At 41.4% G+C, this 16448-nt stretch overlaps 1 protein-coding gene across 1 annotated transcript in view; it reads right to left on the reverse strand.

Moving 5' to 3' along the window:
* Positions 1-1490: 1490 nt before the first annotated feature.
* Positions 1491-16448, reverse strand: part of LOC138951633 (chromatin-remodeling ATPase INO80-like) — a 75896-nt gene continuing 60938 nt past the window's right edge. The window contains exons 28-34 of the mRNA XM_070323164.1: positions 10423-10581; positions 9728-9830; positions 9263-9324; positions 8834-8959; positions 7970-8075; positions 7300-7482; positions 1491-6292 (exon numbers count right to left, since the gene is read on the reverse strand). Of these exons, the coding sequence (XP_070179265.1) occupies positions 6225-6292; positions 7300-7482; positions 7970-8075; positions 8834-8959; positions 9263-9324; positions 9728-9830; positions 10423-10581 (807 nt within the window). The 3' untranslated portion in view covers positions 1491-6224. The remainder of the gene's footprint in view (positions 6293-7299; positions 7483-7969; positions 8076-8833; positions 8960-9262; positions 9325-9727; positions 9831-10422; positions 10582-16448) is intronic.

Raw genomic sequence — 16448 nt, forward strand, 5'->3', positions numbered from 1 at the left:
TGACGCAATGTGACGTCCTGAGTGAAGTCATGACAGGGCGCAGGGAGCCGCGCGACACTGAGACAAGCCAGCTGCTGGCTTGTTGCCCCCCTGTCAAGTTTCCATGCGCGATGCAACTCCAGAACTTTCTGGATCAGTCTCAGTGGAACATCTCAGTGAGAAAAAAAGGTGGAGGGGAGAATGACGGTGCACAGTCACAAACACCAAAGAGTGTTACTCTACGCTCTTTGGTCACACACACACACACACCACCCCCACCCTCGTCTCGATTCCCCGTCCATGTTAAAACATTTAGTGAAACTTGACTGAATGTAATGAATGTAAAAAGGCCATGCCGTTGGAAGGTAGACAGGGGCGGGGCTGTGACGGAAGGGCAGAGGGGTTGAATGGGTCAGTGGTGGGGGGTAGGAGGAATAGAGTTAAAAACATCTGGAAAAATGTGCTCTTTGGCGCCATTGCCACGCGACCCACGTCAACAGTAATCAGAGAAACGGGGCGGGGTGGGAGGAGATAAGCCACGATTTCCTTTTACGACCCAAAAGTAAAGGAACACCACAGCATGCATTCGGACATTTTATTGCCTGCATCTGAAGTTGAAAGGGCGCAGGGCTAAAAAGTAAGATGAAAATAAGATGCAAGAAGAGGAGAGAGAGAGAGAGAGAGAGAGAGAGAGAGAGAGAGAGAGAGAAAGAGAGAGAGAGAGAGAGGGAGAATTGAATTGAACTTTATCTGACAAGGATTAAGATTTAAAGGCTACACCTTTCCTTACAATCTGTCCTTGGGACGCACAGACACACAATGATAAAATTAAAGAGAGAGAGAGAGAGGGGGGGGGGGGGAATGGGGAGAATGGGGAGATGGGGGTTCATAATGCACCTGCCATTGTCGCTGGAATGTCCTTGCAAGCAGAACTGGTGCACACATTATACAGGTATTCAAGAAGAAAAGTGCAGTTGAAGCAGAGGGGTCTTTATTTGTGTCCTTACAGGGTGCAGCTCGAGAAGGGATGCGAAGGCGGAGAAAAGACGAAAGGTCAAATATCTCACCAAAGCTACACATACTGACAAAAACTTGAAAAGAAAAAGGAAAAGATGCTAAAAGAGATGAAGAGATTCTAGACATGCAATCAGAATAAAGGGGAAGGGATCCCAGAGTGTGTCTACTACAAGCGATAAACACACAGTTGCAAATGTTTGTTAAAATTAGAGATAAAAGCTGTGTCTGAATTTGTGGAGCTTGTTTTTTTGGCTGATTTTTGTTCCCCCCCCCCCCCCCCCCAATTTGCTCATGGAGAGTCTTGCTTCTATCTGTATCTTTTATGGCAGTCACAAAGTTAAATTTGATATCTCTCACACATGCACACACACACACACACACACACACACACACACACACACAGATGTCTACCTGTTTCTGACATAACCTGGAAAGGGGGCAGAATTCACAGCAAACACACACTTTCACCACACAGAAATGCAGCACACCAATACTGAAGGTTGCATATTTCAATTTATTTTCGACTAATAATTATCACGTTCATCATCTCAAACTGTAAACAAATTGAATTATCAATCTGTAAAGATAACAGTGTTCTTAAAAAGAACAAATTCCAAAGAAACACATAACTTTTAAAACGTGGCAGGGCTAACTGTGAAAATCTACTGTAAGCATTTGACATTTCATTAAATTGATTTACTTCTCGCACCTCAAATTCTGTTGTCAATGTGGGACTTTTAAATTAGGTTACTGATAAGTCTACATACAGTTGTACACACTGTGTCACACATGTATTTGGAACCCATACTTCTACACACGCATTCTTGACACAAAGGTTAAAGCATGCTTCTTCTGCACAACAAATGTGGAACAAACTCAAAATGTACAGAAAGCTGAAACCATAAAATTGGAGATATGTCTATACACAGCGACATGTGTACCGATTATGTACATTCTGAGTATCACATTTGCATAAAACTATTTCTCTCCACATAAAACCATCTCCATTCAGAGACTCGATGTTTTATTTCATTCGGTTTTCAGCTGTATATTTCATCTTTCTTTCTTTATTTGGTGTTTAACGTCGTTTTCAACCACGAAGGGTTATATCGCGACGGGGAAAGGGGGGATATGGGATAGAGCCACTTGTCAATTGTTTCTTGTTCACAAAAGCACTAATCAAAAATTTGCTCCAGGGGCTTGCAACGTAGTACAATGTATTACCTTACTGGGAGAATGCAAGTTTCCAGTACAAAGGACTTAACATTTCTTACATACTGCTTGACTAAAATCTTTACAAAAATTGACTATATTCTATACAAGAAACACTTAAGGGTAAAAAGAGAAACAGAATCCGTTAGTCGCCTCTTACGACATGCTGGGGAGCATCGGGTAAATTCTTCCCCCTAACCCGCGGGGGGTAGAGCCACTTGTCAATTGTTTCTTGTTCACAAAAGCACTAATAAAAAATTTGCTCCAGGGGCTTGCAACTAGTACAATATATTACCTTACTGGGAGAATGCAAGTTTCCAGTACAAAGGACTTAACATTTCTTACATACTGCTTGACTAAAATCTGTACAAAAATTGACTATATTCTATACAAGAAACATTTAACAAGGGTAAAAGGAGAAACAGAATCCGTTAGTCGCCTCTTACGACATGCTGGGGAGCATCGGGTAAATTCTTCCCCCTAACCCGCGGGGGGTATCACACCAACAGACACCCTTCGTAGCTCATAAGCGAGAGCAGAGAAACATCTTTCAGATTTAGAACACAATCACTTCCATGAATGCTTGGCGCTTTCAAAGGTTACAGACTGTGAGACACACCCTAACATTCTCACCGTCACTCTGTCCATAATACAGATACATTCGTATAAACATCACATACCACTGAAAAAAGTATTGCAAACTGTAACTCGAGCCATTCATACAGTGACAGAATGATTTCTTGCTTACTGTAATACAAGTCAACACTTTCATTCATACAGTGACAGAATGATTTCTTCCTTACTGTAATACAAGTCAACACTTTCATTCATACAGTGACAGAATGATTTCTTGCTTACTGTAATACAAGTCAACACTTTCATTCATACAGTGACAGAATGATTTCTTCCTTACTGTAATACAAGTCAACACTTTCATTCATACATTAATTTCCTGAAGGAAGGAAATCAACTTACTTCAAGCTGTAATATTTGTTAACAGAAAATCTTCACTGCAACTATTTATAGATGATGAGGGAGATGACAGCGAGTAAAAATCAATCCGCCAGAAACACTGGATTGAAGAATTTTGAAAAAGCCACCCCTATGTAATGAGACACCGGAGAAAAAAGTGAGCCCCTCTATTCTTTTTATTGAAAAGTTTCCCATGTCATGTAGAGAAAGAGAGCTGAGAAACTGTACTGTTTCTGGGAAAGGAATCTCATGCGGGCGCTTCTAAATTACGTGGTATCCTATGTAAAAGTGGCCATGTTGTGTGTTAAATATCCCAGCATGGCAAGACTCGCTCTTATGACAGACACAGGAAACCCCTCTGAGAAAATTATCTCAAGATCGAGACATGTCAATGGCAGTAATGGCCTTTTCATGTTTCTTAATCTGCTTTTTGCTAAAACTGCACTAAAGGAAGCGTGATGTCTTGATTCGCAAGGTCCCTTTTTGTTCAGTCGCTATCACATTCATATCACAGCTTACTGGGATTGTTGGTTTGTTCGTTCATGGGCTGAAACTCCCACGGCTTTTACGTGTATGACCGTTTTTACCCCGCCATTTAGGCAGCCATACGCCGCTTTCGGAGGAAGCCTGCTGAGTATTTTCGTGTTTCTATAACCCACCGAACTCTGACATGGATTACAGGATCTTTTTCGTGCGCACTTGGTCTTGTGCTTGCGTGTACACACGGGGGTGGGGGTGTTCAGACACCGAGGAGAGTCTGCACACAAAGTTGACTCTGAGAAATAAATCTCTCGCCGAACGTGGGGACGAACTCACGCTGACAGTGGCCAACTGGATACAAATCCAGCGCGCTACCGACTGAGCTACATCCCCGCCCTGCTGGGATAAAAAGTGACCTGTTGTTCAGCGTGGCAGACACAGTAAAGAAAAAAAGTCTGGAAAATGAAGCTGTTTCAATGAGATCGCGCTTCACGCACACTTACGTCAACACAGTACATTTGCTACCAAATTCTCCTTAACTATTTACACGTCATGAATGAAACAAAACGTCAAAACACTACATATTCATGATTAAAAGGGGAAAACTTAGCAACAGAAATAATACTTGATTTGAAACATGCTTATGTGTACCTTTTTTTATTGTAAATCTAACTTGAATCACAACAAACCATCCACTCTTTCCTTACTGAAACAGACATGGTATTGATGCTATGTTTGAGTTTGCTGCACGCAGTGTTCCCTGCTCACAGTAAGCCACTTTTTATGTCTGTCAATGACAGAAAACGGGAGTTTGAGCAGGATTTTGCCACAGTACAGCTGTAACAATTGAACAGGATTGCCTTATCTACTGTGGTCTTTTGATAACCAGACATCCTTTTGACATTAGTTATATCCCGTTTTCCTTTTTGCAGTGTTTCAATAACAACACACCCTTTCCACTCAAGTTATGTCCTGTTTTCCCTTTTGCAGTGTTTAGATAACCAGACACGCTTGTGAAGTTAGTTATATCCTGTTTTCTCTTGTTCTTCCCACTTGCAGGCCCTCAAGAATCAGGGTTTCGCCTGGAAGAAAAAGACAATGGGACATTTGTCCCCCTCAACCAAATTCTGATCGGACATTATAGTCTAAGGCAAAAAGCGCAAAGCAGGCCAGGCAAAATGCTTTTGTTGAAAGATGCAAACTAGTTCTATTTGGTGCCATATGATGATCATATGCTAATCAATCAATATGAGGCCTATATCGCGCGTATTCCGTGGGTACAGTTCTAAGCGCAGGGATTTATTTTTTAAAATTTTTTATTTCTATTTTATGCAATTTATATCGCGCACATATTCAAGGCGCAGGGATTTATTTATGCCGTGTGAGATGGAATTATTTTACACAATACATCACGCATTCACATCGGCCAGCAGATCGCAGCCATTTCGGCGCATATCCTACTTTTCACGGCCTATTATTCCAAGTCACACGGTTATTTTGGTGGACATTTTTATCTATGCCTATACAATTTTGCCAGGAAAGACCCTTTTGTCAATCGTGGGATCTTTAACGTGCACACCCCAATGTAGTGTACACGAAGGGACCTTGGTTTTTCGTCTCATCCGAAAGACTAGCACTTGAACCCACCACCTAGGTTAGGAAAAGGGGGAGAAAATTGCTAACGCCCTGACCCAGGGTCGAACTCGCAACCTCTTGCTTCCGAGCGCAAGTGTGTTACCCCTCGGCCACCCAGTCCTAATGTGCCAGTGTATCAGGTTAGTGTGTGTGTGTGTGTGTGTGTGTGTGTGTGCGTGTGTGCGTACGTTTTTGCTCAGGTCTTTCCGAACACTGTACTCCCGTGAAAAGTGTGCATGGGGTGGCGTAGTGGTACGTAATCTCAGTGCGCCGTCAAAGGGCGCACTGAAGGGAATTCCAATGGGAAATTTTGAGACGGTATGTGCCAATGGCGCAAGGCGCACTAGTAAATGAAAACCTGAAGAATTCTTCATAACACTCAGCTAGGAAGGTTCATGCATGATACGCACAGATCTGCAGCAATGCCTACTTTCACAAAAACATCCTCTGTAAAAATGGCACGTTAGATTCTGTAAAGCAAACTCCAGACAACTACCACACAATATCAATAAAATACATACATCAGCAAACTGGGAAAGTAGCAACAAAGTAAAGTACAGAAAGGAACAAATTCAACTGGTAGTTGGAATGGTTAAAAAAAATAAATCTCAAGACAACCCACACACACACATGATGACACACATACATCCACCGATCATTCATTCAGAAACACACTTTTCAGTCACGCACCATTTTTGAGAGACTAATGGAAAACATTTTACCAACAATGTTAAACAATCATGTACGAGCTCACAGTATTTCACAGTAAGCAACAACAACAACAACAAAAATGAATTGTCATAATGTTCTGTTTGAAGCATCACAGTCCAGCAGAGAATTGTTTGATGGTACTGCAGACGGGGTTAGCACCAATACAGCACAACACGTTCGACGTAGCGCTAGCTGAACACTTATGGTTTTTGCTGTGTTCACACAGTGGGGGTGGTACGTCCTGAAGGTGTCCGGGACCCAGGCGCCAGGGGGGATGCACCTGCACCTGAAAAAGATCATAGTGAAAACGTTTATTATCTATGCTTGTTTGTCTTGCATCATGTGATGCTGAAGCGTTCTCAAAGTAAAAATCTCAACAATTTGAATATTAACTTGCAAACGTTTAAAAACACAAACTTACAATTGCAAAAACAACTATGTGTATAATTAAACATACACACACACTGGTCAAACTTTTCCTTGACACCCATGTAAAGCTGATGGGAGACAACTGCATTATAAAACAGAAATAGGAGGGAACGTGATGACCTCCCTTTACAGACCCTTTCTTCCCATCATGCAGTCAGTGTGATCACAGCATCTGACGCAGCGACTCTTTTATTCAACTAGACCGACTATTAGGGTTTAACGTCCTCTTAGACCAACTGGTCCAACTGGTCTATATTGGGACAGGTATTGGTAATACGCTGAAGATATGGTGTGATACTTTGATTCGAACAAGCCCGCTGTGGCTGTCTTCTTCGACACACCAGCATTGGGTTTGTCTCGTCAAAGTATCGAAATACGATCATGATAATCAGAGACGAGAGATGATGCATGCGTGTCTTCGTGTTTTCCAAGCCCTGAGACTTTCGCTGTGAACGTGGGATCTTTTTTCGTGCGCATGTGTGCACACGGGGGTGTTCGGACACCGAAGAGAGTCTGCGCAAAGTTGACTCCGAGAAATAAATCTCTCGCCGAACGTGGGGATCGAACCCACGCTGATAGCGACCAACTGGCTACAAAGCCAGCGCGCTACCAACTGAGCTACGTCCCCGCCCCTATTCAACTAGCTCAACATGTCTAGACCTAGGAATTTAGGTCCTAAAACAGAGTGCATGGGTGGGACTGAAAAATGTCGTAAATCCTGAAGAATTTTAACGGGGTGTCTGGGGGGCCCCAAGACACTGAAGGATTTGTATAATTAACAACCAAAAAAACGTCACCACAGACATTACAAATCCGGATTTCCGGAAAATACCGCAAGAATCCCACCCATGACTGTGTAATTACCTGCGCCTGTGAAGTTGTAGCCGTAAGCAGCGTAAGCGGCCGTCATTCCCGCCTGGGCCCCAGCAATCTCTGCGGCCGTCATTGTCTTCTTTGCACTGCCTCTCCCTCTCGGTCGACGCCCTACTCCAGAGCCCCTGGGACGTCCACGCCCTTTCTTCACTGGTTGTGTGGGAGTACTTGTCACTGTGAACCAAAATAAATGGTCTTAGAGCAGGAGAAAAAAATGTAGGAATGATTACAAGCCTGTGAAGCTATCCAACGAATTTCTGTAGGGAAGAGTTGTGTATGGGGTAAGGGAATTTTGGGTTGTAATGAGTCGCTTGCACGAGAGAGAGAGAGAGAGAGAGAGAGAGAGAGAGAGAGAGAGAGAGAGAGAGAGAAATAAGGACTTCTTTAAAATACATGTACAGATGGGTGTTCAGCCACAGATTCTTAGTCACAACATTTCTAAAGACCGCATAAAATGTCCATCATAACACCTCAGTAAGATGGTATTATTTTGTTATACGTTTGCAGGACATTGCTGCTACATGTACAGCCATGGGAACACACATCAGTCCCAAAACGAAAATCCAAACAACACCCGTTTTAAATTCTTCTTTTACTACATACAGATTCAACTTCACAGTCAAAGTAACCAGCTTTTCCAGATGTTTGGTCAAATTCGTACCTGGCGGGAAAATGGTGTGAGCGTCATCCACAATGACAAGCCCTCCGTCGTTACTGCTGTCCTCCTGCCCCGCCCCGAGAAGGGTCAGTTCACTGTTCCATGACACCTGCTTAAAGACACAACCACACAAACAACATGTTAACTATACAGTGTGTAAAACCTAACAGCCAGCCCAACTTCACAGTCCAGGGCCGGACCAAATGAGTTGTCTAGGGGGGTCCGGGGGCATGCTCCCCCGAAAAATGAAAAACGGTTAAAATCTGTGCAATCTGGTGCATTCTGGGCCTTGTTTTGAGGGTTAAGAGCAGCATTGTTTTGGTGCTAAAACTAGTAAAAAACAAAAAACCACTCAAAGCAAGGTACATGCTTTTTCCAGGGGTGGGGTTCCGGAACCCCTGGAACCCCCCCCTGGGTCCGGCCCTGCAGTCTGCAGTAACACACAAAAATTACACTCTAAGCTGTGCACAATTAACACATGATCAGAACAGCTCTAAATTCCAACCCTGCCTTAGAACACAGATATTAGCCATTACCTCAATGGCGAATACAGCATTACATTTACCACAACTCGGGAGTGTGCTGCGAGTAGAAGAGTTCCTGTCAAATCTGACGGCTGACAAATGACTGCAAAATACAATAGAAGCAGGGACAAGAATGACCTGCTTTTTGTTCAGATGTACATCAAAAGGGAGAAGCTGTTTATAAACAGTTCTGTTAACTTCAGAGTGGTTCGTTAGAGTTATGGGGAGTGGGGGTGGGAGATGGGTGTGGTGTGGTGTGGTGTGTGTGTGTGTGTTGAGATTGGTGGAAGAGGCGATACTCAAGGCAGCTTGAGAGCAGAAGACACAGGACAAGCAGACTTACAGTGGACATGGGGCTGGCAGGCATGGAGAAGGAGTCTCGACTGGCCAGGGACTCTGTGTCGGGGGCAGGGATGGTCACGTTCACATCCACCTTTTGCTCCTTCTTGGGTTTCTTCCCTTCACGTTTCTGGACAAAACAAGTTCCACATGTCATCATACTTCCTTTATTACACTTCTTACATTTGCACAAAAAGATTTGTTTAAATCACACACACAGAAAACAAGCTTAAGTACTGCAAAGTACATTTTCATTACATTATTATAGTACATTGTTTTGTTGGTTGCAATTTCATGATCAAAAGCTTATGATTGCCTCAATATCTGCCACATGCATATTTCCATTTTACACAAAATGGCGGTGTTATCGTTTTGTGTACACTTTACACTTCTTAACCCTTCGCAATTGACTTGATAAAGATGTAAGCAATACCTTGTACTCCTTTCGCCGCCTTTTTCTGCCGTCCTCTTTCCTCTCTTCCTGCCGCACGCGTACTGCAAGCAACGCTATATAAAATGAATTACATTTTTGTACTACATGTACCTGTGAACTACCTGAGTTGACGCAAAAGGAAACATCAACTAGTCTGATCAGCAAAACCAAATGACAAGGAAATTGTGAATCTTGAAGACAGGTTCTATCTAATTATGAGATTTTATAAACTGTTAACATGTTTGTTGTTTATTACTTTAGCGTTTAGGAGTGCTTAAAGAAAACTAAATTCTTATACAAATGACCATGTGCAGATGCAAATTAGGAAATTAAGACCTTAAGCTTGTACGTAATATGATGGCAGTTGTAGCTACGCCTTTGATAAATTATAAATTTGAAGCCAGAACACCATAGATATTTCAACACAAAATCCAATGACGATTTCTACCATTCGTAACAACTCACATTTCTTCTCCATCTCATCATCATCGATAAGAAGGGAGACAACCTCTGTGGGTTTTAGGGTGTCAGGTTTGTAGCTTCCACCAGAGATCACCATCTTCTGGATCTGAAATAAAAAAATAAAAAAAGTAAATCAATCCATCCATCAATCAATCCAATCAATCAAAACCAATTATGTGCTTGTTCATAACTATACCTGTCACCTCAAATTTTAAACTGCCCTAAAAGTGGCGAGTAAAAACATGTAACTGGCGAGTAGAAATGTTCATCTACTCGCCAAATGCGTGTAAAGTTGCCAAAACAAATTGTTCGTTTGGCTAGTAAAGTTTGCTCTCTGGCGAGTAAATTTTCAGAATCACTAGCCATTTTTTGGACTTTGAGGGCTGTTTAAACATGCATTTTCACATAATAGAAAGAGCTAAATAACATCAATAAGAGAACAAACTAAGCACAATGTGCATGATGAATTTTTCAACATAGTGGGATGAGAAACACACAAAGCATATGAACATGTGAATTCTCAACATCTTTCAAAATCCAACTCGCCAACTATAACCAATAACAGCAAAACTCGCAACTGTCAGATCTTTACTCGCCAAGACACTTGATTGATGCTGTCTCTGTCTTGAATGTAAATATTTCTCTTTTTTTTTTTTTTTTTAACAAAATTGAATAAAAAAAAACTATTTCACACTGACTTCACTCTTCTCTTTGGCCCTCTGCAAAATCCTCTCCTCGATGGTGCCCTTGCAGATGAGCCTGTAGACGGTCACCTGCTTGGTCTGACCCAGACGATGCGCTCGGTCCATGGCCTGCTGGTCCACTGTCGGGTTCCAGTCGCTGTCGTAGAATATCACCTGCACAACGACAAAAACACTCACAGATTATTGAGGTTATAAACAGACCTGAAAGAGGAGGGAATGTCTGTCGGGGTCGGCATTCGGTGAAACTGATTTCACATTGCTGAAGACTTTGCTGTCATTTTGGCAGAAGTGTCAAACTCTTTTCACGTTGGATTAAGGCGAGGCCAAGGACCGCTAAAAACTTCCTGAAACTGCCACATCTTTCATGGCCCTTTGAACATCTTTGAGATAGACTGTCAACTGTGTTTGGAAGTAAGTGTTACACAAAATTTTTAATTTCCCCAAAGCCTGTATTAGTCTCAGCAATGGTGATCAGTGGAAGTTGTCATTCAATGAATATTATGACCCGAAAGATGGTACATCACTTCACCATTGCCTGCTCAAAAACAAAATAGACAAAAACATGACATCAGTGCTTGTTTCCATGAAGTAACAACGAACACCTAAAAGTTATCTAATGCTACTTATATCATGAGGTAGAATATGGACTTCATTTTCACTAAGACCTGTGTTTAAATCTAAGCAATGGTGTTCAGGGTAAGTTGTCATTCAATGAATGTTATGACCCGAAAGATGGTACATCATTACACCAATGCCAGTGCTGGCACAAGAAAAAAAATTGCCACATGAACGCGTGTGCCTAACAAGACTGAAATTTATTTTCCATATATTTTTCTAAGCATCTATTCAACTGTTCCTTAACTACTGGACTGACTATCGAGCTAATGCTTGAGATAAGAGTCGTAGCAATGGTGTTCAGTGGAAGTTGTCATTCAATGAATGTTATGACCCGAAAGATGGTACATCACTACACCAATGCCAGAACAAACAAAAAAATTCTACATGAAAACATCTTTCTTTCTTTATTTGGTGTTTAACGTCGTTTTCAACCGTTCAAGGTTATATCGCGACGGGGAAAGGGGGGGGGGGGGGGGGGGATGGGCCGGATAGAGCCACTTGTTAATTGTTTCTTGTTCACAAAAGCACTAATCAAACAAGAAGAGCAAACGCTCGATCGAGTCACTTTCGCAGTTCTGAATATTATATGAGGCATCAGATGGACAGGAAGAAATTGCTATTCACAACACAATACAGATGTAAATAATTTGATGTAAAGAATAATCCTATAAAGTTTGAATCAAATCCGATGAATAGTTTCAGAGATATGATATTTCAATTTTTTTCCTTCAAGACATACCTGTGACCTTGAAAAAGGTCAAAGGTCACCAAAGCAGACGTCAAAGTGTAGAGGTCACTGGGAGTCACGTTCACATAAAATTTGAGCCCGGTCATTTTTATAGTTTCCGAGAAAAGCCCAACGTTAAGTTGTGTGTTGCCGAACAGAAAAGGCTAGTTATCTCCCTTGTTTTTCTGATAACGTTCGTAAAAGGCTACAGATGTAAATACTTTGATGTAAAGAATAATCCTACAAAGTTTCAATCACATCCGATGAACTTTGTCAAAGATATAAAATGTCTAATTTTTCCTTTGACGCTGACCTGTGACCTTGAAAAAGGTCAAAGGTCAACGAAACCATCGTTAAAGTGTAGAGGTCATTGGAGGTCACGACTAAACAAAATATGAGCCGGATCGCTTTGATAGTTTCCGAGAAAAGTCCAACGTTAAGGTGGTGTCTACGGACGGCCGGCCGGCCGGACGGCCGGCCGGACAGACTAACACTGACCGATTACATAGTCACTTTTTCTCAAGTGACTCAAAAATTGCTCCAGGGGCTTGCAACGTAGTACAATATATGACCTTACTGGGACATGAAAACATGACACCTGTGCTTTACAACAAGGAATAGCTGAAAGATGACAATTTACTGCATTTTTCAAGATTTTGAAGTGATCACTGCTTCTTATTCTGAGGTCGCATTTTTTACTGATCATTCAGTAAGGCCAATGTCTGAGTGTAAGCAATGGTGTTCAGTGGAAGTTGTCATTCAATGAATATTATGACCCGAAAGATGGTACATCACTACACCACAGTTTGAATCAGAAAACATTGCTACACAAAAACACGACACCCGTCCCTTACAAAAAGCAACAACGAATGCCTTAAAGTTATCTTTTATGATTTTGAAGCATCCATGCTGCTGTTCTTAATCAAATAAGCATCTGAACTGACTATTCACTGAGGCCTATATTGGAGTCTAAGCAATGGTGTTCAGTGAAAGTTGTCATTCAATGAACATTATGACCCGAAAGATGGTACATCACTACACCATTGCCCACTCAAGAAAAAAATAAGTCCAAAAACACATAAAAAAACCCTTTGTCTTCTTCTTCTTCTTGCGTTCGCCGTCACACCATCAGGTTAGTCTGCGAGACGAATTATGTCGTGAAAAACCTTTGTGACATCAGTGCTTAACATGAAGTAACAACTAACGCCTGAATTTTATTTTCCATAATTCTGAAGCATAAGGGCTACTTACTATGAGCTAGCTTTGGGGCCAATTATTAAGTGAGGCCTGTATTGGAAGTCCAAGCAATGGTGTTCAGTGGAAGTTGTCATTCAATGGACATTATGACCCGAAAGATGGTACATCACTACACCATTACCTGTACTCGACAAGGATAAAACTGATACAAAAAGTTATGATACCTGCGACACTCAATATTTAACTCATTCGAGGCGCAGCTAAATTTCCCCTGTGTTCCCTGCCAACGCGCGATTTAGAGCCATTTTGAAAAAAATATTAAAAATCAACAACACAAGATAACCTTACATACCTTATGTTTTTGCAAAGTTTGAAACTTACTCTTTTAGAAAATATATGAAACATTTGAAAGTACATACCTTTTGTTGTCTTCATATCCACGCAAAATATCCAATTTGAAGCAAAACAAAAAAACTTTCTACGTCATGGGTTCATCATACACAATGTCATGATCGACACTTGCATTGCCCGAATCATCACCCAAATGATCGTCCATTGGCACAAAATCGTCACCAGAATCTAAAATATCATCTCCACTATCATCATCACTGAGGTCAAGATCAGAACCGTACTGAATAACACGTTCTAGCACTCTTTTCAAGTTACTACGTCTCAGCAGAACGATCCGCCATCTTGGAAAAGTCAAAACACGTGGGTCGCACACCGTCAACAAAATTTTTATTAATCCCAACAATTTAAGGGAAGGAACTGTTTACAGTGAATGGTACCACTGTAGACAGATAGAAGTTCATTGCAGGGGTTGTTTCCCTTGGTCAGCAGGACCGTTTACACCGTTAAAAATTCGTGATATCCGTCGGAACTCAAGTGCCGGCACGCAGCCAACGCTAAACACAGATGTCGGAATTCCAGTTCCGACGCGCCTCGAATGAGTTAACAGCATAATGTTACTACATGCTACATAAAAACATGACACCCTCTGCTTTACACAAAGTAAAAACTAAAAGCTTCAAGGATTTACAACATTCTTCATGACTTTTGACGTGTTTATGCTACGGTATCTGAACTGGCATCTGGAATTTTTATCAAAATAAGGTGTACGTTGAAAGTCCAAGCAATGGTGTTCAGTGAAAGTTGTCATTCAATGAACGTTATGACCCGAAAGATGGTACATCACTACACCACCGCTTGCACCAGAAAAAAACATGAAAAATGACACCTAGACCTCACACAAAATGACAAATTACACCTGAAAGTTATCTTCGATAATTTTTAAGCAGGTATTCAACTGTTCCTTAACTAGCAACTGGACTGACTATTGAGCTAAGGCCTGAGTTGAGAGTCTTAGCAATGGTGTTCAGGGTACAAGAAAAAAAATTGCTACATGAACTGAAGTCTAACAAGACTGAAATTTATTTTCCATATTTTCTAAGCATCTATTCAACTGTTCCTTAACTACTGGACTGACTATCGAGCTAATGCTTGAGATAAGAGTTGTAGCAATGGTGTTCAGTGGAAGTTGTCATTCAATGAATGTTATGACCCAAAAGATGGTACATCACTTCTTGCACCAGGAAAAAAATTGCAACATAAAAACATGGCACCTGTGCTTTACACTCACTGAAAGCTGAAGACCAAAAGATATTGTAATTCAATCAAGTTTGCGTTTTAATGAAACAGATCCTGTGATTGGTCAGAATGCCCCAACTCATTAAAAATTACCGGTCATTAATTGTCGATAACCACTCGCTAAAAAATCCATTAACAACCTGCTGGCGAGGCGCACTGATACAGCCTCAACTAGTCTCGGTTAGCTTTGAAGGTCATTTTACAAGTAGGAAATATGAAGGCCAACGAAATACCGAGACCATAAGGTATGCGAAGTGATGACGTCAAATACGTGACATAAGTTGATGCATGAATTCTTCCGGACTACGTCAGTCAATTCCAAAGATCGCTTTTGTGATGAAAAGAACTTGTTTTAGAGTTTGCTGTCCAGAAACCCGTCAAAAAAGAAGGGAAAATGTGTGTGAAAGAAAACAAAACAGGAGCAGAGTGCTACGATAGGAATACAGAGACATATTTTTTGGGACTTGACCCTTGCAGGTAGGTGGACTGAAAGTAGTGTCAGAACAGAACCAATTCTGTCTGTTTACAACTGCATGAAAGCAGAAAAGAGATCGTCATCAGATTAAATTACAATAACATTAACATGCTTCCATTTGAAACTTCTCGGTCTTCATCGTGGATTGACGCCCTCCCAAAGTCTCATTCAGACCTGTTTACCCTAAACCCGAGTCAAGAGTACTTTCCCAAAAAGTTGAGTGTATTTTTCAAAAAGTTGGTGTACTTTGCAAGCAAAGCCATATGGGCTAGGGAAAATGTATGCGTGGGTGCAAACGTGTTTGTGTAAGAATAGCATGTCTTGTGAACACCTTCAGAATTTAACTCCTTGCAATACAACAGGAATAAAACAATTTTATTTACCTGTCAGTTTATAGCATTATCATAATAACCAGTCGCTGCCCTACACGCCACCAGGCGTGAAAGGCAGTAAGTAAGTATAATAACCAGTGTCTTTCAAACAGATTGATAATGAAAAGATGAAGTTCGTGAAATAACATCTGCGGTTGACAGTGGCAAGTTCATTTTTACAATCATCTCAGAAAACATTGCTTCAGTGCGGACTACAGGCTTTTCTTCTGGCAGGATTTGCTTTGCGGGAATGAACTTCATAATTCCTTGGCAGCAACCTTGTCCAGGTAAGTTTTGGAACTGCAGTGTCGTTCGATGTCATATTTCCCAGCATGGGCAACGGAGAAATCTGATTTACAATACTTGCAGTGTGCATGACTTTTTCCCATAGTAGACTCCACAATTCCTGGCTCTTTCTTATATTTCTCCAAGAAAATCTACTGCTTCTGCTGTTTAGACTTGGTACAGTCATCCAAAACTGGCACATTTTTCCGCTTCATTTTGCCACAATTGTCCAGACGATCGCACGTGCCAACAACTGAACAAGGTTTCCACAGCTGAAGACTCGCTGTCATGGTTATCTCCTTCCGACCGAAACCGGTATCAGTTGTACCATCCCGTAATCAGCACACCAACAGAAAACGTATTCTAGACTTTTTCTTAGGCGTATTTTGTGCGTGTGTCGCGTATTTGAGTACCGATAATAATTTGGCGTACAAAATACGCCCAAATCGTACGGGTAAACAGGTCTGCTAATTGAAGCCCTCCGTCGCTTCGCTCCGTCGGGCTTCAATTACCTTTGGTCGGGCGTCAATCCCTGATGAAGACCTCGAAGTCTCAAATGGAAGCATGTTAATGTGTAATTATACTTCAATTATTTTGAAGCTCCAATGCTACTGTTTCTGAGCTAGCTACTGGATTGACTATTCACTAGGGCTTGTGTTAAGCAATGGTGTTCAGGGTAAGTTGTCATTCAATGAATGTT

The sequence above is a fragment of the Littorina saxatilis genome, linkage group LG17 (assembly GCF_037325665.1).
Source record: "Littorina saxatilis isolate snail1 linkage group LG17, US_GU_Lsax_2.0, whole genome shotgun sequence".
Taxonomy (NCBI): Eukaryota; Metazoa; Mollusca; class Gastropoda; order Littorinimorpha; family Littorinidae; genus Littorina; species Littorina saxatilis.